Source organism: Dysidea avara, chromosome 1 (assembly GCF_963678975.1).
Source record: "Dysidea avara chromosome 1, odDysAvar1.4, whole genome shotgun sequence".
Classification (NCBI taxonomy): domain Eukaryota; kingdom Metazoa; phylum Porifera; class Demospongiae; order Dictyoceratida; family Dysideidae; genus Dysidea; species Dysidea avara.
Window position 1 is genome coordinate 11159698 of NC_089272.1, and position 22354 is coordinate 11182051.

Sequence of the window (22354 nt, forward strand, 5' to 3'; positions counted from 1 at the left end):
GACACAACAAATGCATCTCAAAATATGGTGCCAAATCCAGTTCCAATGGCACTCCTTCAATTCACAAAAGTTCAAAAACAAAATATTATTGAAGAGACTTTGTTGAATTCACCAGAGTACATGCTAACAGTACTGATTTGATTTTGAATTTTACCTCAAACCAGTCGGCAATGCCGTTCTTCCCTAGCAGAGGAGCAAAGACACAACATGCGTACATACATACATACATACAACCAAACAATTACAACATAAGCACACAAACTATTTCACACACAAATTACGATATAAATCAAAATTAACACATATATAAAAATAAATCGTCTTTGAAGGTCGGTGAAGTCAAAATATCATAAGGTACTGCATTCCACCAGTGAATTGCCTTAAATCGGGGAAAAAATGCTGAGTAAAAGAAAGATGACATCTTGGTGGCTGAGCAAATAGCTGAGTAGTTCTAGTGACATATTGATGTTGATGTCCAAACTTAATTGGTGGAACTAATGGAATACGTTGCGGCTGAAAATACTGATGGTGCATAGCACAGAGTGAGCGATACCGAATCTCACTACATAGTGGTAACCACTGTAAAGAATGGAATTGATGTGTGACATGGTCGCACCTACAAAGGCCCAAACAAAGTCGAACAGCTCAATGTTGTAAACATTTCAAGCGATTGATACTAGTCACTGTCAGGGGAGGACCCCAAACTGGCAAACAATAAACTAGGCGAGAAAACACCAATCTCTCAATCAGCAATTTCAACAAACTTGTTTTAAAAACCAGCCTCTGTTTGTTCAATAAATACAGATAATATGACATTGATTGGCACACCTTGGAGACATGGTGTGACCAAGAAAGGGTATCATCAAAAATAAGCCCCAGGTACTTCTGTTTACATACAACAGCAAGGTGGATGCCATTCACAAATATTCCAGGAGGAGAGGGGATAACATGTTGACTCGGAGCTCTAAACCACATTACAGAAGACTTCGAAAGATTCAGTTGCATTCTATTGTTTATAGTCCATTGACCAATCACTTCGAGATGTGAATTCATCAAAGCTGCAGCTTCTTCAGCGTCCGGAGCCGAACAGATCAGCGTTGTATCATCAGCATACTGCAACAATATTCCGCCAGGTACTTGTGATGGCAAATCATTAACATAAACTAAAAACAACAGGGGGCCGAGGGCACTGCCCTGTGGTATCCCTACTTTCATAGGCCTCCACTCTGAAAATCCATTACCACCTTTCACACTGTGCCAACGGTTGGATAAGTAATTCCGAAACCATTTTAGTACATCCGGATGGATGTTCAACTGGAACAACTTATCAAGCAGCATGTGATGGTCAAGTGAATCGAATGCCTTGCGGAAATCCAAAAAGGATGCACATACTGCCTTTCCATCATCTAAACATTGAGTAATGAAATCCACGGCCACTAAAAGAACATCTTCAGTGGATTTTCCATAGCGGCAAGCACCCTGATGTGGGCAGAGAAGAGTATGCTGCTCCAAGTAGTTACTTAGCTGAGCAGCAATAATTTTTTCGAGAATTTTAGCCAGTACAGGCACCACAGATATGGGCCTGAAGTTCCCAGGATCACTAAATGCTCCACCCTTATGAACAGGAGTTATATGAGATTGCTTCCACTAAGAAGGAAAAACACATGCCTTTAAGGAATAATTAAATATTCTGGTGAGGGGGACAGAGATCTCATTTGCAATTGCCTTCAAAAATCTAGCTGACAAGCCATCAGAACTAGTGGACTTTTTAGGATCCAACTACTGAAGATAGGAGTGAACTAGTGAAACTGTAATATCAGAAAACGTAAAAGGCTCACTCCCAAGAGAATGGGGCGGAATAACAAAGCTGGCCGCGTCCTCATGATCAGAGCTAATAGCAACAGTCTGGAAATGATCATTAATAGAATTCAATGCAGATAAATCCATTGGAACAGCAGAACTGTGAGTATTCCTCCCAAAAAGGTTATTAACATGTGACCACACATCAGCAGCATGAGCAGGATTAGAGCGGCTCCGCTGCATCAGCACCTGGAGATAATCAATTTTAGCTTGCCTTATTGAAGTTTTTAACTCATTCTTTAGCCACTGAAAATAGCTTCTATCTGAAGGATCACTAGATCTATCAGCTTGACGTTTGGCCTTGTTCTTGGATTTAATAAGTTGCTGGATGTTATCATTAAACCAGGGAGTTGGTTTTTTAGATCGTCGAGGGTTCACTTTGTGCAGTGGTAAAAAAATGTCAAGTGCCTCAGACAACACAATATGAAAAAAGTCCCACTTGTCATCGATGATATCAAAGGTATCCAACAAATGCCAGGGAATGGCATGCAGGACTGCCTTTAATTGGTTCCAGTCACACTTTTTAAATGAGCGAATCCAAGATTGGCAACCAGAAGATTGCAATGGAGGAATGTTAAAATCAACCGCCTGCATTCTATGATCACTGACACCTAAAGCTTGAGTAACATTTGAAACATTGAAACAACCAGTACCAAAGATATGATCTATCAGAGTTTCTGACACACCACAAACCTGAGTTGGGTCCTTTATATGTTGTATTAATTGAAAGTACTTTCATGTGACCAGCCCTAATGGCACTCACTTCCACCCACACATCTCTATAAAGCAAGAAAAGTATTAGAAGAGAGACAGACATTCAAAGAACAGAGAAGTAGAAAGAGCCTACAAGATCCTATAAGGTATTACAATAAATTAAGTAGAATTACAAACCCTTTACTGACTTTGTTCCTGCTGATACGCCGACAATTTACAAACATTGACAACTTCTGTAGCATTCACAACACTTCCATGTCGCATTCACAATGCTTCCATGTCAAATACAGCAATGGACAGAAAGGGACATGTGATATAGCACCAGGAATATATTTACAAGCCCATTAATGACTGGACCTAGTGATACATCAATAATGAACATCGACAACTTCTTCTGTAGCAGACACGACACTTACATGTCATATATAGTAATGGGCAGAAAAGGGACATTGACAGGAATACATTCACAAGCCCTTTACTGACATTACATCAATGAACTTGGTCCCTAGTGATACACCAATAATGTAATTTAGTCACTAGTTTAACGCTTCACTGATGACCCTTCCCTGATGACACAAGAAACTCACAGTGCAGCTAAAGGCCATCCCAAGTCTGATGCTTTCTTTCTCTGAGTAAACACACTGAGACAAAATTGTGCAAAATACAGCATAAAAACCTAGATGGTACTGCATAACTTTTGCAAGGCTTATTTATATATATCGTAGTCATTTTTTACTCTCTTTTTTAAAATGGCAACTTAATTTTTCATGCCAGGGTGAACTCTCACATCAGCTGATTTCAACCAATCACTGAAGGCTTCGTATGATGCAGATACTTTGTATTTATTCTTGATTTGAGAATACGTTAATCCTGCTGCATATATCCGTGCAGCTAAACTGGAAGTTCCATCTGATTTCAATCCCCCTAATAACCTATCTACAGATTCTTTGTGTCGTACCTTATCATGCCATATACTTACCATGCTTTTTACACTTCTTATTGTCAGTGTCGATAGTGACAATACTGTTTCAAGAGGGGTAGTGGTGAATAATTTCTCCATTGCCAATACATCTGCAAAACCCCTATGCGCATTATAAGTTTCACCCGGACAGTACCTTATATAAATATTTTCTAAACCTAATCTTCTTAGTTCTGTTTTAGTATAATTTGAAAATATATTTTTTTCATCACTCTTAGCTATTATTCTACAATCACATAATGTATCTGCAAATATTGATTGCACGAAGGCTAGTATAAGAAATATCTCTCCTTTCCATTTCAGAAATTACTATTAAGTAGTCAAATGCAAAACCATTATGTGCAACCAAGAGGGGATAATGTTTAACACCCTGCCACCGATCTACTTCATCAACAGTATCCCCTATCCATGAGAGTAGCTCTTCCAGCACTGCTCGAAAAGGTAGTTGGCCTTTCAACATAGCATTAGTCAGCCCTACTTTGTGCTTTGCTACTGTACAGATATCGAACCAAAGAGAAATAATGCTTTTGTGTAATGTTCACCGAATTAGGGACCCCCACAACCATTGCAGCCATCTGGTCGGTGTACATACTTCCGCCAGTCGATTCAAGGTCGAAGAACATCAATGGCACCTTATCAAAATGTCGTCCTCGTCATCATCATCATCACCTTCCAATAGACTTTCGACGCAACCACTACCACCATCTACTGTACATCATCTGGCTCATAGTCACCATCAATCCGACATATGACCATCATCTACTGCTGCAGAATCACTGGCTTCAGCTGTACCGCATGATGATCCCACATATTCTGCAGTAGTTGTGCCAACAGCACATAACTGGATCATATGATCCTGCTCTTCACTGCGCCTCTTGGTTTTCTACGATTTACACAGGCTCTTATAGTGGTAACATGCACTCTTGTTTCTCCTTTACCTGTAGTAGTCCCATGTACTCTGCTCATCTAAGATGGCTGATACAACCTCTCTGGGTACATCAACACCCATCTTGCATAGACAAACTAGCTTCCATATGGGTCCTAAATTCTTATGACATACTGCCATGTTGGTATTGCAGCAGTAGTGAGCATGCCCAAGATCTATCCTCTTGCCACGATACTTCAATGCCAGCCCATGGAAGCCCTCTACAGCATCAGTGGTAACCTTCCCAGTGGGTGTGATTTACTCCTGAGGCTTAGTAGCCATTGTCTTGAGGAGTTCCAAGAATGCATCACTATGCATAGCACAAAGTAAGGGAAACTTGGTGGCATAAGGTTTACCGTCATCTATAGTAGCAGGGTAAAACTTGCACCATTCAGAATCATGCAAATCTAAACAATAATGATTATGAAAATTGAGTAATGCCTCAGAAAACGCCTTGTAAGGATCTTCATGCTGCAGTATTTCCTCACAAGACATTACATTTCTGAGAGCATGTTTGGCATGGTTTATTAACATTTCTGTCATGCAATTGCAGGGTGTAGCTTGCGTCTACTTAAGGGCCTTAATTTTACCGTAAATGATTTGGCAGTGTGGTTACCACAATATGCAATATCAATGTCTGGAAAGTGTGAGCAAACAATGGCATTAGCTGAGGTATTGTGGTCCATCACAATCTGACTCATGTAAAACTTTGCAGCCTTCACCTTGCACAACAATTCACTCAACATGTCACCTTCAGCTCCAGCTGATGTTCTGAGCCAATTGGAATTCTCACCACGCTTGGTACGGTGGGTAAACCAAGCAATACGATCTGACTCCATGTCATGTATTGTAGCCGAAGAATTGTTTGAGTGACGTCCTCTTGTCAAGTAAATTGCAAAGCTATCAAAGATTGTAGTCCACTGATTACGATCACCTCGCTTGTCTATGTCTGCTCTCACTTTTTCACATGACCACTCTGCCAATTGCTGTACATGGGTACCTACGCAAGACACAAGCTTGTCCCATGTGCTGTGATGCATAGTAGGGATCCCAATAGTTCCCATCACACCAGGATAATCGGCATAATAACCACCATTCAATAAAAATTCCAAGGCTGGGTAATTTAGCTCTGGGATTTTTTACCACTGCTTTGAATCCTACAGTTACTGTGAAAGGATACAGTAGAGCTGGTAATGTGTCTCTTCTCCTCTGACAGCTCCCTCCCAACTTTTCCCAATGCTTCACACGCCCTCACCAGCATTTCCACATCCCCATCTGTTGGTAGACCAGTGTCAGTGGGCTCATTTGGTTGATCAGTAGGGCTGTCCATTGGAAATTTGTTCGTCGTTCATGTTGGTTCGTCAACTACATCACCCAGTCTGCTGGCATGGCTTTGAATCACATTTATGATATCCACATCACTGGAACTGCCTGAAGTAGAAAGAAAACATAAATCTATTGATTCAACTAAACAACGCAGTGCAAAGGCTTGTGAAAACACAAAACTTACTTGTAAAAGAATACACAAGTTCGTCAGCATTTAAAAACGCTTGTGTGGAGTCCTGGGCGTGACTTTTCTTAGCAAGATCCTAATAATACTCGCTACTTTACCACTTACTTTTCCTCCCCATGCTTGTTTACGTGCAAACAATGGCTACCATATATGAGTAATTCGAAAATGCAGTCAGACATGGTTGTATGACGTTACAGCAACATGCGGTTTCTAAGTATGTGCTTGCACGGCTTCATAAACCCGCTAGCACCCTTAACCCTTAAACGCGCATGAAACTTTTAAGGAATTAGTCCTGAATGCGCACAGAACATTTATGGAATGCGTGTTTACACAAAACAAACTTACTGTATATGGTGAGGTAAGACAGCCTTTCCTAAATCTATTAGTCTAAAACCATATATCAATAGAAAGCTTATTCATTGGTCTACTTGGGGAAGGCTAAATAACCACTGTAACAACAATGGCTTACTTGTTATAAAGTGAAGAAGATCGGTGTCTCGCTTTATCGCAATGCCACATTCTTCGCTTCAATCATAGTTTCAATTGTGGGTTTAGTCACGTGAGCTATATACGTATGGCCTGATTCGCCATTGAATGGCCATTCGAATAGTACTTGTTTGAAGCAAATCAGACGAACTGTCAAGGAGTTATGGATCATTTTCTAAAGGTATGTACTATATTTTATGTGGTTAGTTGTTGAAAATTATTTTCATGGCAATTTTTGGTCTTATGCTTTGGTCGTATGGTAAACCCCTAGGTATCATTTTAATGCTTATTACATCACGAGTAGAATGGCACAAGTTACAAAGCCATATGGTAAACGCTTTAAAAGTTACAGCGCTTTGTTTACAACCATGCATAAAAGCCTATATATAGGCTTATGCGTTTTCAAGACCATGCATAATCTGCCTATATATAGGCTTATGCGCGTTTAAGGGTTAAGCATAGTAATAGCTGGTACTTAACAAAAGTGATGCACCGATGCCACTTTTTCAGTACCGATCCCATTCCGATATGTACATTTCAAGGCAGAAATGGCCGATACCAATCCAACACCAATACTTTTGTCACAAAGGCATTACTCACAAGAAACAGCTATGTAGTAATTCTAACAGTAGTTAAAACCAGTTTACTAAGCACAGTTGCTAATCTCATCTACTGCAGTTTGCTGGTTTTGTGGTCATCAATCAAGAGGATAACAATAGCGTATGGCTTCAATGAATCTTATTTTGTGGCTTATTACTGTTTCCACTGTGCTAATAATGTTCCACTGTGCTAATAATGCTAGCAACTGGCTTCTTTCAAAGAATTGATAGCTTAGATCAGCTCTTGCTCAACTTAGTTGATGTGTGATTGACACCGCCATCTTGAAAATTAGTAAATGGTGTCATTCACAGTATCAGTTGGTATTGGGCATTTACAGCTTTACCTATACAAGTCTGATACTGCCAAAATAGGGCTGATACCGACACTACTTAACAATGAAAAATTATCAGCTGCTTCTAAAAATGTATGGGTTGCTTACCACTTTCCTGAGCTTGTTTGTTATATACAGTACTGTACATCTCGCAAGAGTGTAAGTGATTTTAAAAATTGGCTAATTAAAGGGGGTGGCACCCATTTTTCTTGCAAATATTGATGAATACTTGCAAAGGGAAACAGATGCCATACCATGAATTGATTGCACTCTCGCGAGACGACAGATTTGAGCAGTGCCGCAACAGTGTGATGGGCATGAATTGGGTACTTAGCTATGAAATTTTATTAGCAGCCCACACATTTAATAACATGTAGAGCTGTACTATTCGTGTACCATATCATATCAGTGACTATATAGCTACATGCCACACATCACTAATTGCCAGGGCAGTACACGTACTGGGAAGTGGTTTTCTCATTGCTATAGTGCTGAACATCATAAATTTCCAAAACTTTTATTCTGAGTTTGCGATGTCATAACTTTACGTAGGTTTGGTATATGTCATTGAAATTTGGACAGGTGGAGCATGTAACCATTGTGGTTACACAACCGGAAGTTGAAGCCATACCAATGTGAATTATTTGCACAATGATGTAATAACCAAGTAGTTTCAACATTTTACATATTTCAACTTTTCTCCCCGTAGCTGTAAGCCACAAAGTTAAATCTTGGTGGGATAGGAGCACAGTTATAGCTCCAACTTTTTGTAAGACAGATTTTTGGTATCTTCATTTATTTTGATGCTCTTGTGAATTGAAGCATAACACACAGGACAACTTTTCTCAGTGAAACAGCCAACATTACTCATGAAATTTGATACACATATATAATGCAGCATATGCAAAAAAAATTGTAAGACAGATTTTGAAAAAAACCAATTTGTTCAGGAGTTATAGCTTTTAAAACACAGAGGAACCAGCTTTAACCTTTAAAGCCACACAAAAATGTTTGATGAATGCGTGTTAAGTATATGGCCAGGTAACTTGACTCCATTAGCCTAATACCAGACATCAAAAGAAAGCTTATTCATTTGGCTACTAAGGGAAAGCTAAATACACACTGTAACAACAGAGGCTTACTTGTTATAGAGCGATAAAGAACGGCGACTGGTTTTATCGCAACGCTACATTCCACGCTTCGTCTGCCATGTTAATTAACATTTCAGTCACGTGAGTTGTATATGGTCTTACTCGCCATTGAATGGCGAATCAGCCAATGGTGATTTGAGATGAATAGGATCAACTGGTGATGAGTTATGGATGATTTTCTAAAGGTGTGTAGGGAATTTGCGTGCTTATAAACTGAAATGTATTTTCACAGTGTGTTTTGGTCGTCATATTTTCATTGTAGGGTAAATCTCTAGGTATCATTTTAATCCTTATTACATCACACGTAAAGTAACATTGATTGCGTAGTCATAGGACAAACATTATGAAAATTACAGCGCTTTGTTTATATCCATGCGTAGAGGTCAACCAAATTGTATAGTGCGTAGCGTTTTTGGAAAGTTATGATGTCCAGCACTATATGATATCCAACTAGTTCAAAGATATGATTTGTTATGTTGATTGTCACATTATATTGTTTATTGTAGGTGATAGGGTTTGACAGTGTGGATGATGAGAGTAAATTGGAGCCATACGTCTTCTCTAGTGACAGTCCACCACCTCAAAACTGGGATAGTACAGACAACCCACCATATTCCTACTACCTCTATTACATGTATTCTAACATCACACAAATCAACAAGCTTAGGAGGTGGGACAGGTTTTTGTGTATTTGTGTAGGGAAATGTGATAATTACTGTAGTATATTTGTAAATGAATGGTTCAGATCATCATATTAATTGTTGCCTTATCAAGACACACGGTAGTGTGTTGTGTGGTCCAAGAAGCCAGCGCGCCACACCGTGAGTATATTAACAGGAAGAAAGTAAACGCAATTTTCACACCTTTGTAGCTCCGTGATTCCTTATCCGATTGAAACCAAAGTTGCTACAGAAGTGCCGGCTAGGTAGGGGAGTCCACATTCCAAATTTTAAGAAAATCGCTTCAGCCATTTCCAAGATACGAGCGGCCAAAGTTTGAGTTTTTTTCTTCCTTTTTTTCTTCTACTTCTTTTCACACATTTCACAAAATCCACCATAAAACATGAATGCGCACTCCAATCAGGCTGAAATTTGGCACACTTAAAGGGCTCATTAAGGCGAATCTCAGTACCAAGTTTGGTAGGAATTCAATGAACATTCACGGAGTTATGACCAATTATTTGCATAAAATAAGGTCGAAGGTCTGTCACGCCCACAGGGTAAACCGCTTAAAGGAATGACCTGAAAATTGCTATGTTGATGGAGTAACTATCGTAGGAGTGCCTTTTTGTGGTGTGAAAGGGATCCAGTTAAAGGCCATCGAGATATGACACAAAACCCAACCTGTGTCACAATTACGTGATCGATTTTTTTGAATAAAAAACTATTAGTTTTCATGCCTACCAGGCAAACCGCGTAGAGCAGTGAGCTGGAAATCGGTGTGTAGCTGGAATAATTATCATAGAAAGTCCTTGCAGTAGTACAGAAGAATCGGATTACAAACCACTGAGTTATGATTCCAAAGCCGACTACGTGTAGCATATGCAAGATCGAGATACTCTAATAGAACAGTCACCCTAATAGAGCATTCAGCTACTTTTATAATTTACTCCATTATAAAATTATATTACATTGCAAGTTATTCTGTAGAGAGTTCAGTTACAAATATGTTGCGGTAGAAATTCAGAACATTATAAGTCACACTGAAGAGAATTCAGCTATAAACAAGTCACCCTGTAGAGAGTTCAGCTACAACAAGTCACTCTGTAGAGAATTCAGCTACAAACAAGTCACTGCGTAGAGGATTCAGCTACAAAAAAGCTACCCAGTAGAGAATTCATCTAGATCAGCTACAAACAAGTTACTATATTAATGTTCAGCTACAAAGAAAGTCACTCTGTAGAGAGTTCAGCTACAAACAAGTCACCATGTAGCTGGAAAGTTCAGCAACCAATCAAAAAAACCACTCTGCAAAGAATTCAGCTATACAAACATGCTATAACTCTATAGAGAAAGTTATAACTCTATAGAGGGATCAGCTAGAAACAAGTCATCCAGTAGAGAGATCATCTACAAGACATTACCTTATAGAGAGTTCAGTTACAAAGAAACCACCATGTAGAGAGTTCAGCTGCAAACAAATCACCCTGTAGAGAATTCAACTACAAACAAATCACCTTGTAGAGAGTTCAGCTATGAACAGATCACCCTGTAGAGAGTTCAGCTAGAAAAAGTCATCCTGTAGAGAGATCAGCTAGAAGGATCACCTTGTACAGAGTTCAACTACAAACAAATCACCCTGCAGATAGTTAAGCTACAAACAATTCACCCTGTACAGAGATCAGCTACGAACAGATCACCCTGTAGAGAGATCAGCTAGAAGAAATCACCTTGTAGAGAGTTCAGCTACAAAGAAACCACCATGTAGAGAGTTCAGCTGCAAACAAATCATCTGCAGAGAGTTCAGCCAGAAACAAGTTCACCCTGTAGAGAGATCAGCTAAAAACAAGTCACCCCGTAGAGAGATCAGCTACAAAGAAACCATCCTGTAGAGAGTTCAATAATACAAACAGATATCCCTATAGAGAGTTCAGCTAGAAACAAGTCACCGTGTAGAGAGATCAGCTAGAAACGAGTCATCCAGAGATCAGCTAGAAACAAGTCGCCCTGTAGAGAGATCAGCTAGAAGCAAGTCACCCTGTAGAGAGATCAGCTACAAAGAAACCATCCTGTAGAGAGTTCAGCTACAGTCAAGTTACACTATAGAGAGATCAGCTAGAAACAAATCATCTTGCAGAGAATTCAGTTGCAAACAAATCACCCTGTAGAGAGTTCAGCCACCCTGTAGAGAGAACAAGTCACCATGTAGAGACTTCAGCTACAAAGAAACTACCATGTAGAGAGTTCAGCTGCAAACAAATTTTCCCCTGTAGAGAGTTCAGCTAGAAACAAATCATCCTATAGAGAGTTCAGCTAGAAACAAATCACCCTGAAAAGAGTTCAGCTACAAATAATGAGAGTTTCAGCTACAGTTCAGTTATGTAAGAAGTCACCTTATTAACTACAGTATGTGATAATCATTCAATGTTAAATTTAATGAGACAAAAGCTATACCCACAATTACTTCCTTTGTTCCACAATTCCTGCAGTAAGGGAAAAAAATAAAGTTAAAAGGAAGCATCAAAGCCATATGGCCAGCTTTGTGGCTTGCAATGCCAAAAGAAGTGATATCTAAACCAAAACAGCCAAGCTGTAAAAAAAGAGTGCGGCCTCCAAAAAGGCCAAGGTGAAAAAAGATGTGAAATCTAAGGCGGCGGCCAAGAAATGGCTGTGATGGTAGGTTAATTGGCAAAAATTTTAATTACGACAATTCAGGTGAATTTGGTGCCGAATCCTAGTGGAGGAGGCAATGCAAATTCACCTGAATTGTCGTAATTAAAATTTTTGCCATTAACCTACACTGTACCATCACAGCCATTTCTTGACCGCCACCTTGGATTTCACATATTTTTTCACCTTGGCCTTTTTGGGGCCGCACTCTTTTTTTTACAGCTTGGCTGTTTTGGTTTATATATAGAAGGTACCAATAGCCACCGGTACCATATTAGCTTGTTGCTTTTCTCTTAGCCTGGACTCAATCCTGATGAAAGGCATTTGTTATGTCTACTAGAGGAACTGATTTTAACTGAGGAATTAGTCCATTTAGTAGGGCAGGCAGAATGCAACCCTAACCTCTCCTAATAGCATTGCTTCTCAGGAAATACAACATGGTTTTCAGGTTCAGGTTTCTGACTTTCTGTGCCACGGGCTAACTTGTTGCCTCCCTGCAGTCCCCTATAGGGATAGTTGAACAATGATAAAAAAAACCTGCTGTAGGAAATTTGGGCAATCCTTCGTCTAAGTCTGCTCCTTTTACCTGTAGCTGAGTTGCTAGAGTTTTTATTCAGCACTGATCAGCTTGGTGCAGTAGTGATCTAGAAGTCTAGACAGTATCCTTGTCTGTTTTCAAAGGTGAGAGGCTTAGCTTAAACACATTCTGCATCCAGTCAATGATGGTGATTTTGCATGGCATGCTGTTCGCCATATTGTCATTGTTTCAGCCTGACTCATCCTAGTGGTGACTTATAGCAGTGTTGATTAAAGTTCTATTGAATCTGTCCATGATTAATACCTACTCCTGACATGTTTAAGTTTACTTTTATTGTTTATTTAACTATTACATGTAATGTGATCTTTCAGGCTACACAAACTACACCCCTTTGTATTGAGACCACATTGTGGGGAGGCTGGACCAATTAATCATCTAATGACATCATTTCTGCTAGCACAAAACATCTCTCATGGCCTGCTGCTAAGGAAGGTAATAACCTTTGATATTACATAGCTACAGTATATGTGACCAGCGGGGGAAAAATTTGCCAAGGCTTTTTCCTGGATTGTTAAAGTGCCAGCCATTATTTATGACAGTTGGATCTGCAAGAAATTCGATTTGTACAGCAGGTATATGACAAATGAATAAAAGGTGCTTTATCAATCAATCATGTTTCATAACTGAAACAAACTGCGAAGATTATAGTCTGTTCACTGTAAATAAGTGAATCTATTATGAAATGAAAGTGCTCAGACAAGAAGGCTAATCCAATACTATGGTGATAGCAAACTTTATTTCTACTGCATAGCAAACCAGTGCTTGTAATTTATGCATGCGTCCTTTATGCCATACCTATTAAATCCTACGTTGCATAAAACATACATAAAATTATTTATGTAGCACATATTTTTTACTTTTTTTTATTTTTTATTTTTTTTACCCAATGTACTTCAATAGCATTTATCTCAATAAAAACAACTATTCAAACAAGTTGGGTTTTTGCTCAGTGGGTCGCATATAATAATTTAATACACTGTATAATAATAGTGTTTCATGACTGGTTTCTCTTCTGGCAGGCTCCAGCAATGCAGTACCTCTACTATTTAGCACAAGTTGGTATTGCAATGTCTCCATTGAGCAACAACAGTTTATTCCTGGAGTATCATCGTAATCCTCTACCAGTCTATCATGCTCGTGGACTACTTGTCTCACTGTCTACTGATGACCCACTACAGTTTCACTTCACTAAGGTATGTAGTCACAAGGTTGTAGGGTCACTATACTAGTAGTTGTAGTTTTACCACACATCATTAACTTGTTAGGAGCCACTGATGGAGGAGTACAGTATAGCAGCTCAAGTGTGGAAGTTGTCTCCTTGTGATATGTGTGAACTAGCCAGGAATAGTGTGGTCATGAGTGGTTTTGAAGACAAGGTAACTATTATAGTGCTAATGTGTATGTTGCTTTCTGCATGGTAGTGTCTGCAAAGTTAAGGAGTTAGTGTTGTATACCAGGCACCCAAATATGTAATATTCCCCATCCAAATATGGAATTGATCAACCTTGTTTAACGCTTCAACAGCCAATCTCCCACAATGCATGGACTTGCATTACTTTATAACCTAGTCATGATGATCAAAAGTCTGTTCACTGGGCTACTTGGAGAAGACTAAATTAACACTGTAATAGCGCTTATAGAGCTTTGTGTGGGTGAGATCAAAGGGAAAAGTGTGCTTTAAATTTCATAAAGTACACTTAACTCTGGCAAACAGTGCTTTATTGACCACAAAGAGTGCTTTATTGCACCGCAAAAAGTGCTTTATTCGTTCAATAAAGGGCTCTTTGCAGTGCAATAAAGCACTCTTTGTGGTCAATAAAGCACACTTACCCTTTTGCCTTAGCAGGCTAATAGAATAACCTGCAGCGCTCAAGCCGGTAAAACTAATTACCCAAGCCGATGAAGGCTGATAGCCTCGCCGTGTTGAGTGATCAATCACCCCAGCTAATACGAATTCTACCACTGGATTGCTTTTATAGACATACCTAAATGCTTTGATGATGGGTGGGAGAAGGTAACGTTGTTGTTACATTTGTTAATGTAAACGGACAAGTCCTGGAAATATCACAGATATACTTCACCGCGTGTGACAATAGAATCAATTGTGGGTTTTGACTATAACCTGCCAAAATACGCGATGAACGTCTACTATGCCAAAATATGGTGAACTACACTTGAGTTACTTTGTTAAACTAGTTTGTGCGCATTCAGGCTTCTAATAGTTCGTGCAACGCATGTTAATTACGAGTCCTAGTGTATGGTGAAGCTACACAACTAGAAAGTTCCATAAATCATTTAAGGTGGCGCTGAACCGATTAAGGGCAGCCGCACAAAGTTAATTGTACAGCATGTTTGTGGTAATGCACGAACAAACGCGGAAATTCATAGACCACAGCGAAGCGTCTCAGTTGACTAACAGAACAAGCCTTGTCAGACCGCCCAGCTACTTTTGTTGATACAGCTAATGTTATACACGCTTTAAAACTATTAGCTTGTCACAACTCTGGTTAATTCACTGACGAACGGCACCAGCTGCCATCGCGTGATTACTGTTATACGGATCGCACTCTGATTAGCCACACCATCTCTTTTCTTGCTAAATAACTTCAAAATTATGCACCACAGACCATCAAAATTTAGTATAGGCATTGGGTAAGCAATGCTCTACAATAGTACGCTTCGAATTTTCACGATTCGGGTTTGATGGAGTTGTTAGCCAATGTTGTAGTTCACAGGTGTGCGTTTTCACTACTTTCCATGTTGTTATCATTGAAAAGGAAAGCGTAGAATTGTTCTACAAGGTGAGAAATGGTTGGGACCGAAGTGGCTTAGCGCTAGGTTGTTCATTGGCCAAGTTATTTTTAAAATCGGGTTAAAACTTCAGAGTTTTATAGGTGAAAAATGAAGGCGTGTTATTCCATGAAACTTTGTTTAAAGCATCACAGGCTATCACAACAGCTTTTAAGGCGTAGATTAAGTTGTACACTAGCGAAGTTTTGGGCCACCGTAAAATAGCTCATTAAGCGCGTGGGTTGAAACAAATTGTTTTGTGTGGCTGGATTTAATCGGTTCAGCGCCACCTTAAAGCATTGTCTTGCTCGTGCTGTATGAAAATTAAAGCACTCGGCCGCGTGCCTTGTACTTTATTTTTCATATAGCACTCACGGCAATACTTTAACATATACTTAAAAGGATATTTACTATTCAGATATCATTAACTAAATCTTTGTGGATATCCTACGGATAAAGACATCATCACTTACTATAAAAACAAGATATATTTTGTCATGAACTTGCTTGCTATACTCAGAATTTAGATGAGAAACAATCATAGTATTTGTACAATGATTAGGATAGTATTTAATTACTGTAAATGCTTTTTATCACAGAAAATCACCATGAAATTGCTTTAAATTATTAGTAACTGTCCTGATGGCTTTGAAGTACTATCTGGATATTAAAATACTATCCAGATATCTGTTTCAGCCCTACACCGTAACAAAAGCAGCTAACTTGTTATGAAGCACTGAAGAACAACAGCAAGTCGCATCTCCATGTTTCAAAATTCTTGCCAGCTTCTTCACGTGGTGTCAATTGTAGGTTTACTCACATGAGTCATATACGGCCTGATAGAAAATTTAATTACTGTAGGAGCAAACTGAACTTGTTGCAAGTTGATAAGAGCAGCCACCATTGAGTTATGGATTATTTTATAAAGGGTTTGCATGTTTCCTTACCGAAAAATTATGTTTTAGCCTCACTGTTTAATTTTAGGGAAAAGCCCGTGGTATCATTTAATCCTTGTTACATCACAAGTTGAATTGCAAAGCCATAAAACGGATGCTTTGAGAGTTACAGTATTGTGTGTATGGCACATGTATTTGGACCAGTTTTCTGGGCTATGTGGGTTTAAGAATTTGCTAACACCATGCACTACTTATCAAGAATTTCCTGATAAAATGGTTACATAACAAGTATTGCAAATATCCTGGCTGCTAAGGATGACTCTTTTTTTGTCATTGCATCATTTGCATCACTCTACTCCAATAATAATAATGGTTTCCCAAGTTATATAACAGGTAGGTCACATTTTGTCATTGTTTGATGACAGAAAGTTATGCATTCCTGCATATTTGTACAATCACTTGGCCCTCGAAGGGTAAAGCAGCATGAAGAAACCACCATCAGGCTATTACACCATCTGATTACTATTGTTTAGCCTTGGCCCTACGCTGAGGTATTGTAATAGAACATTCAGTCAGTGAATACCTTTAGTAATAATCTTAGAAAACTATTGTAGGGATGAAAGCATGTCTTTTAGAGGTGGGGTGTTTGTATAGAAAGAACTTACTTCGAAAATCCTAGTAGATTATGTACTGCGTATATGTGACCGTCTCAGCAAAAACCCGACTTGTTCGCACAATTAAAAAAATTTTTTTTTATTCATTCAGCAATATCAGCAGTGTCCAAGGAATGGACCACCAAAGTTTCGGTCTTCTGTGGTGTGTAGTTTTGGAATTATAGCACTAGACAGTAGGAAGAGCAAGGTAATCGATTTGTACAGCAAATAAACTACAGGTGCTTACATTCGCAGCCATAACTTCCGTTTGGATTAGTCTACAATGTTGCAATTTGGTTTAAAACGTTCAACATGGATCAGCACATCAGCCAAGGTATAGTATTAGCCCTGTAGACACTTGCGTATATGGATATGAAGGCGGTTTGGTAGAAGAAACGGTGACAATATTGTTTACGTTTACAGCATCGTAAACAAACACACGTGACACGTATATCGTTGAAGCAAGAGAAACGAAACAAAGATTTTCAAACTCTCCATGAACAGGCGAATAAGATGGTATATAGTTTTAATCGATTTAAGTATTCCTTCTTTGAGTACTGGCCCGATAAAAACTTGCATAATTTTTTTTGTAGCATGCGTAATTTTATGAATTATTTTTAAATTTTGATTTTCTCAATACGCATGCTTATGCGAACAAGTTGGGTTTTTGCTGAGACAGTCACATATAGTTTGTATCCTTAACCCTTAAACCAGAAAACTGGCCCAAATACGCATGCCTTGCACAAAGCACTGTGACTTTCGTAACATCCATCCTATGGTTATATTATGCAATATACTTGTGATGTAACAAGGATTAAAATGATACCTAGGATTTTACCCTAACGCTAATGGTGAGGCCAAAACTAGCGTGAAAATACCTTTTTGGTAAGGAAACACGCAAACCCTTTACACACCTTTATAAAATGGTTGATAACTCGATGATAATTGATCCTATCACCTTGCAACAACTTCCATTCGATATGCCGTTAAATTTTCTAACAGGTCATATTATTATTCATGTAAGTAAACCCACAGTCGAAATCAAGATGTGACTCATTGCTTCATAGCAAGAAACGTTCTCCAAGCAACTCAGTGAACAGACTTTTAATCGATGTGTATTTGTGACCTAATTTAAGAAAACTGTCGATCTACGCACAATAATACTTTTGTTATAAATGTATTTGAAAACAATGGGTAAAAACATGCATGCTTCAGAAAAAAATATGCAATTTTTATTGCCTTGCTGGTCGGGCGAATTGACACCCCAGTAGATAAATCCTGGGCATCATTGTGTTCCCCTATTCATAGGGAGTTCAAAAATCCTTGTTTCATCTTAATATACAGGTTTACAGATGTTTGTTTATGTTGTGGTGACAAAAGAATCTTTCTTCAATGAATTCGCCTTCTGGATCACAGAAGAATACCTTTGGCAAAAACTGTACTTGATAGATTCACAAACTCATGGCAAATACAATGAGCAGATTCAACTCCACACGCTGTTGTATCAGTAAGTTATCATGGTTTATGCCAGCGCCTGTAGATTATTTTTTCGACATATTGATTTATTCGCTCGTCTGGCTGTCTTCTGCTGTATTTCCCACACTGCTTAACTCATGAAGCTGAATCAGTCCATTCCTCTGTCCCTGTAGAAAACAAAGTACCAATAAAACGAATTTTGATAAATGTGCGTATATCAATGGTTTTCTAAAATTAGGTCACATTTGTAGGCTGTAAGAATGAAGTTACCCTACCTAGTGTCACCATGTGTGCCCATATCGCATTTCCCAAAAAATTCTCTGCAGGTTTAACCCTTAAAAGTGAATACCATATTGCCTCAAATTATGGCCCGGGAATTTATTCTTTAAGCGCCTATTGCTCGTCCAAAAGTGTATAGCACTAAATCTGAGGTTAATCACTATGAAAGGTTTCTGTTGACACAACAAAAGTTTTAGTTGATATTAAATGATGTCTATTAAAGCTATGAATACTACAAACTGGCATTCATGGTGGTCACGTTGTTATCAACCCAGCAACTAAACGAGAGACCAGGCGTTTATAGAGACCGGCTGTAATTCAAGGCAATACTGTAAGCCTATATATAGGCAAATACGCATGGCTGTAAACAAAGTGCTATAACTTTCAAAGCATACCTCCTATGGCTACACAATTTACTTCATTCTATTCGTAATGTAATAAGCGTCACAATGATACCTAGGGCTCTCCCCTATGTGCTAAGGCATGATGCCAGAACTTGCTGTATAATCAACTCTTCATTACTTAAGCACGGAAAACCTTTACATATCTTTATAAAATGATCTATAACTTAATGGCAGTTGTTCCAATCAACTTCCAATAAAGTTTATTCGCTTCAGCGTTAAATTGTGCATTAGGCCATACAAGCTCATGTGATTAAACCCACAATTGAAGTTAAACACATGGCGAGAAGTTTGGTTGATGGATAACACTGGTCGCCGTTGTTTTTCAAGTAAGTCTCCACTGTTACAGTGTTTATTAACCTTACCCAAGTAGCCAAGTGAATAGAATTTCGATTAATGTGTACTTTTAGGCTAAAGGAGTTGAGCTATCCCACCTAATGTCGCCATGAATGCATAAAATGTGTAAACACTCATTCCCCAAAAGTTTCATACACATTTAAGGGTTAAGCAGTGTCCCTTATTCTTCTTATGCCTGTATTATCGTAGTACAAGAGGCACTGGATTGGTGAGAACTACACTGAGGATGGTCCTGCAGGCAATGACATTCGTTGCAGCAATCTTCCCAACATCCGATCTAGCTTTCGTCATGAGACACTTGTGAATGAGTTAAAGACAATCATTGAAGTTACTCAACAACCAGCTTAATGGAATGTATCCTTACCTTGACATTGCACTGATTATTAATGAAACATATTTTATAATTTTGTGTTAATTTATTTATATCACAGAAACTGTACACATGCACACGTATACGTTGTGTACATTATAGAGAAATCATGCAATAATGAACTATTGTTGTGAAGTGACATATTGTACAAGATGTATTACTGTTATGACATACAATGGCGTGTAAATGATCAAATAGAGCATGGTGTATTCTCATCACAATAAGAAAATAATTCTACAATGTAAAGTGCTAGCTAAATTCCTAACTAACTTTTTTGGTCCCTACAATACTTAACTATTTCTAACACTACAAAATAATATAAAACTCCACACACAATACAGTTTATTAGTATTAAGTCTAGTAATTGTCAAACTTATTGTAGTGTATGTGTAAATTTCCAAACTGACTTTATTGTGCTGAATGCCTACACAAATTACACATAATATTACAAAGAGTAATAATAATTCACTTACATTTTTATAACATCATCTTCAATTTGTGTGGCAACAACATGTAATTGTTTAACGTGCCTCACAGCAGCTAGGAGCACTGTCCATGTCTTAGGATCACCGTGATCAGTGCACAGCCATTCTTCCAGTAAGCAGAAGCAGCAATCTAATGGAACCTGTTTGTACTTCTCTCTAATAGTGTCAGTGTCATGAACACTAAAATTTAAGTTGTAAGCTAGCTTGTCCCAGTGTGCTGCAACCTTATGGTAGACAACACTGAGCAGTTGTTTCATTGTAGGCTCTAAAAACACTACAACTACACCTGATATGTAGTGAGGGTATTGTACTAACCTTGATCAAGTATTTCTTTACTATCTGATGTGCTGCTGTGATCAGGTGAAGTGGAGTGGTGAACTATATAGTAAGAAACATGGTGCAATAACTGAACTGATAAAAGATCTAACCGGCATCGCCCATGACATCACATTTGATTATTTTTTCACCAAGAACACAAAGCTACATGAATAAACTACCTATATTTCATAATCAAAAACAGCTAGACTTTTAAGTGGTGAGTTTTTGCTAGCTGCTGTTGCTAGCTGCTTTTCCCAAGCACAGTGGCAATCCATACAAACAGTCTGGGAACAATGGAGCTCTGGCCAGCCTGGGGATGGCTGAATGTGGCTGTACATGGTGTTAAATACAGACCTGTGCTGTAAATTCTATCTAGCCAGTTTTGCGATCAGAATGGCCAATAATTTGGCTCCTTTAGGCCTTCCTCTTTAAGTATAATATTATGTTAAAGCATTGTCGTGAGGGCTATATGATAAAATAAAATACAAGATGCTAATAAAGAACGAGGCAAAGTCGGGTAGCATTGAGGCAGAGTGCTTTATTTTTCATAATTATATGCATAGCATGAGCAAGGCATAGAGTTGACGTAATCATGCTCATAATTCTTTGCATCATTCTATTCAGAATTTCTTGGAAAATGCATTATGCTCCAAAACGTATCCATTATTCTCAAAATTATTCCAATAAATTGAAATTGAGAATTGACTGTTTATTTAAAATTCTGTGGTTAATTATTGCACATAAACAAGATATTTGATTGTTCTATAAAGTAGTATGCAAAAAAATAGGATTGATTGCTTTATTAGAGTAAATATAGGTGAATGTTCTATTAAAGTATCTCGATCTGGTGACTGTTCTATTAGAGTATATTGATAGTTCATTCACAAAACATTTAATAATTCTTTCAAAATGCTAGCACAATGCTAGAATAATGATTTCTGGAATTATGCTGAAAATTATTCCAGCGTAATTACTGCACCCCTAGCAAGGCAATGCTTTAAATGATTCATGGAACTTTCTAGTTGTGTTGCTTCACCATACGCTAGGAGTCATAATTAACACGCGTTGCACGAACTATTAGCAGCCTGAATGCACACAAACTAGTTTAACAAAGTAACTCGCACGTAGTTCACCATAATTATTTTGGCATAGTAGATGTTGATCATGTATTTTGGCAGGTTATAGTCAAAACCCACAATCAATTCTATTGTGACACATGGTTAAGTATTTCTGTGATATCTCCAGGACTTCTCCATTTACATTAACCAATGTAACAGCAACGTTACCTTCTCCCACCCATCATCAAAGCATTTAGGTATGTCTATAAAAGCAATCCAGTGGTAGAACTTGTATTGGCTGGGGTGATGGACCACTCAGCACGGCGAGGCTATCAGTCTTCACCGGCTTGAATGACTAGTCTACTGGCATGAGCATTGCAGGCTATTAGTCTGTTAAGTCACGTGGGCAACTGTGTTTTATTGTCCACAAAGAGTGCTTTATTGTGCCGCAAAGAGTACTAGTGCTTTATTGCAATAAAGCAATAAAGCACTCTTTGCGGTGCAATAAAGCACTGTTTGCCCTAAAATGTATTTTATGAAATTTAAAGTACACTTCTCCCTTTCATCTTGCCCATGCAAAGTTCAAAAATAACTCCTCTCCACCCACCCCTTTGGAGCTGGTCTAACACAGTCAACCTCGGTTTAAATACTACCTGTATCTAAAATAGTGGGAAATTTAGCTGTTGGCTACTTGTTAGTGTAGCATTTTTTACTATTCGAATAGTTGTGGGACAAAATGACCAAATATTTGATTATTCTTTAAGCTTATACTTCTATTAAATAAG

At 38.4% G+C, this 22354-nt stretch overlaps 2 protein-coding genes across 3 annotated transcripts in view; one reads left to right on the forward strand and one right to left on the reverse strand.

Annotated features, from left to right (window-relative positions):
- Positions 1-19895, forward strand: part of LOC136256193 (AMP deaminase 2-like) — a 201193-nt gene extending 181298 nt beyond the window's left edge. For both annotated transcript variants that reach the window (XM_066049141.1, XM_066049144.1), the window contains exons 17-21: positions 9066-9229; positions 12798-12918; positions 13506-13679; positions 13752-13862; positions 19528-19895. In XM_066049141.1, the coding sequence (XP_065905213.1) occupies positions 9066-9229; positions 12798-12918; positions 13506-13679; positions 13752-13862; positions 19528-19686 (729 nt within the window). In that variant the 3' untranslated portion in view covers positions 19687-19895. The remainder of the gene's footprint in view (positions 1-9065; positions 9230-12797; positions 12919-13505; positions 13680-13751; positions 13863-19527) is intronic.
- The window catches only part of LOC136256185 (uncharacterized), a 163240-nt gene continuing 160719 nt past the window's right edge, over positions 19834-22354 (reverse strand). Inside the window, exons 17-19 of the mRNA XM_066049136.1 lie at positions 20509-20571; positions 20182-20458; positions 19834-20132 (exon numbers count right to left, since the gene is read on the reverse strand). Coding sequence (XP_065905208.1) covers positions 20117-20132; positions 20182-20458; positions 20509-20571 — 356 coding nt within the window. The 3' untranslated portion in view covers positions 19834-20116. The remainder of the gene's footprint in view (positions 20133-20181; positions 20459-20508; positions 20572-22354) is intronic.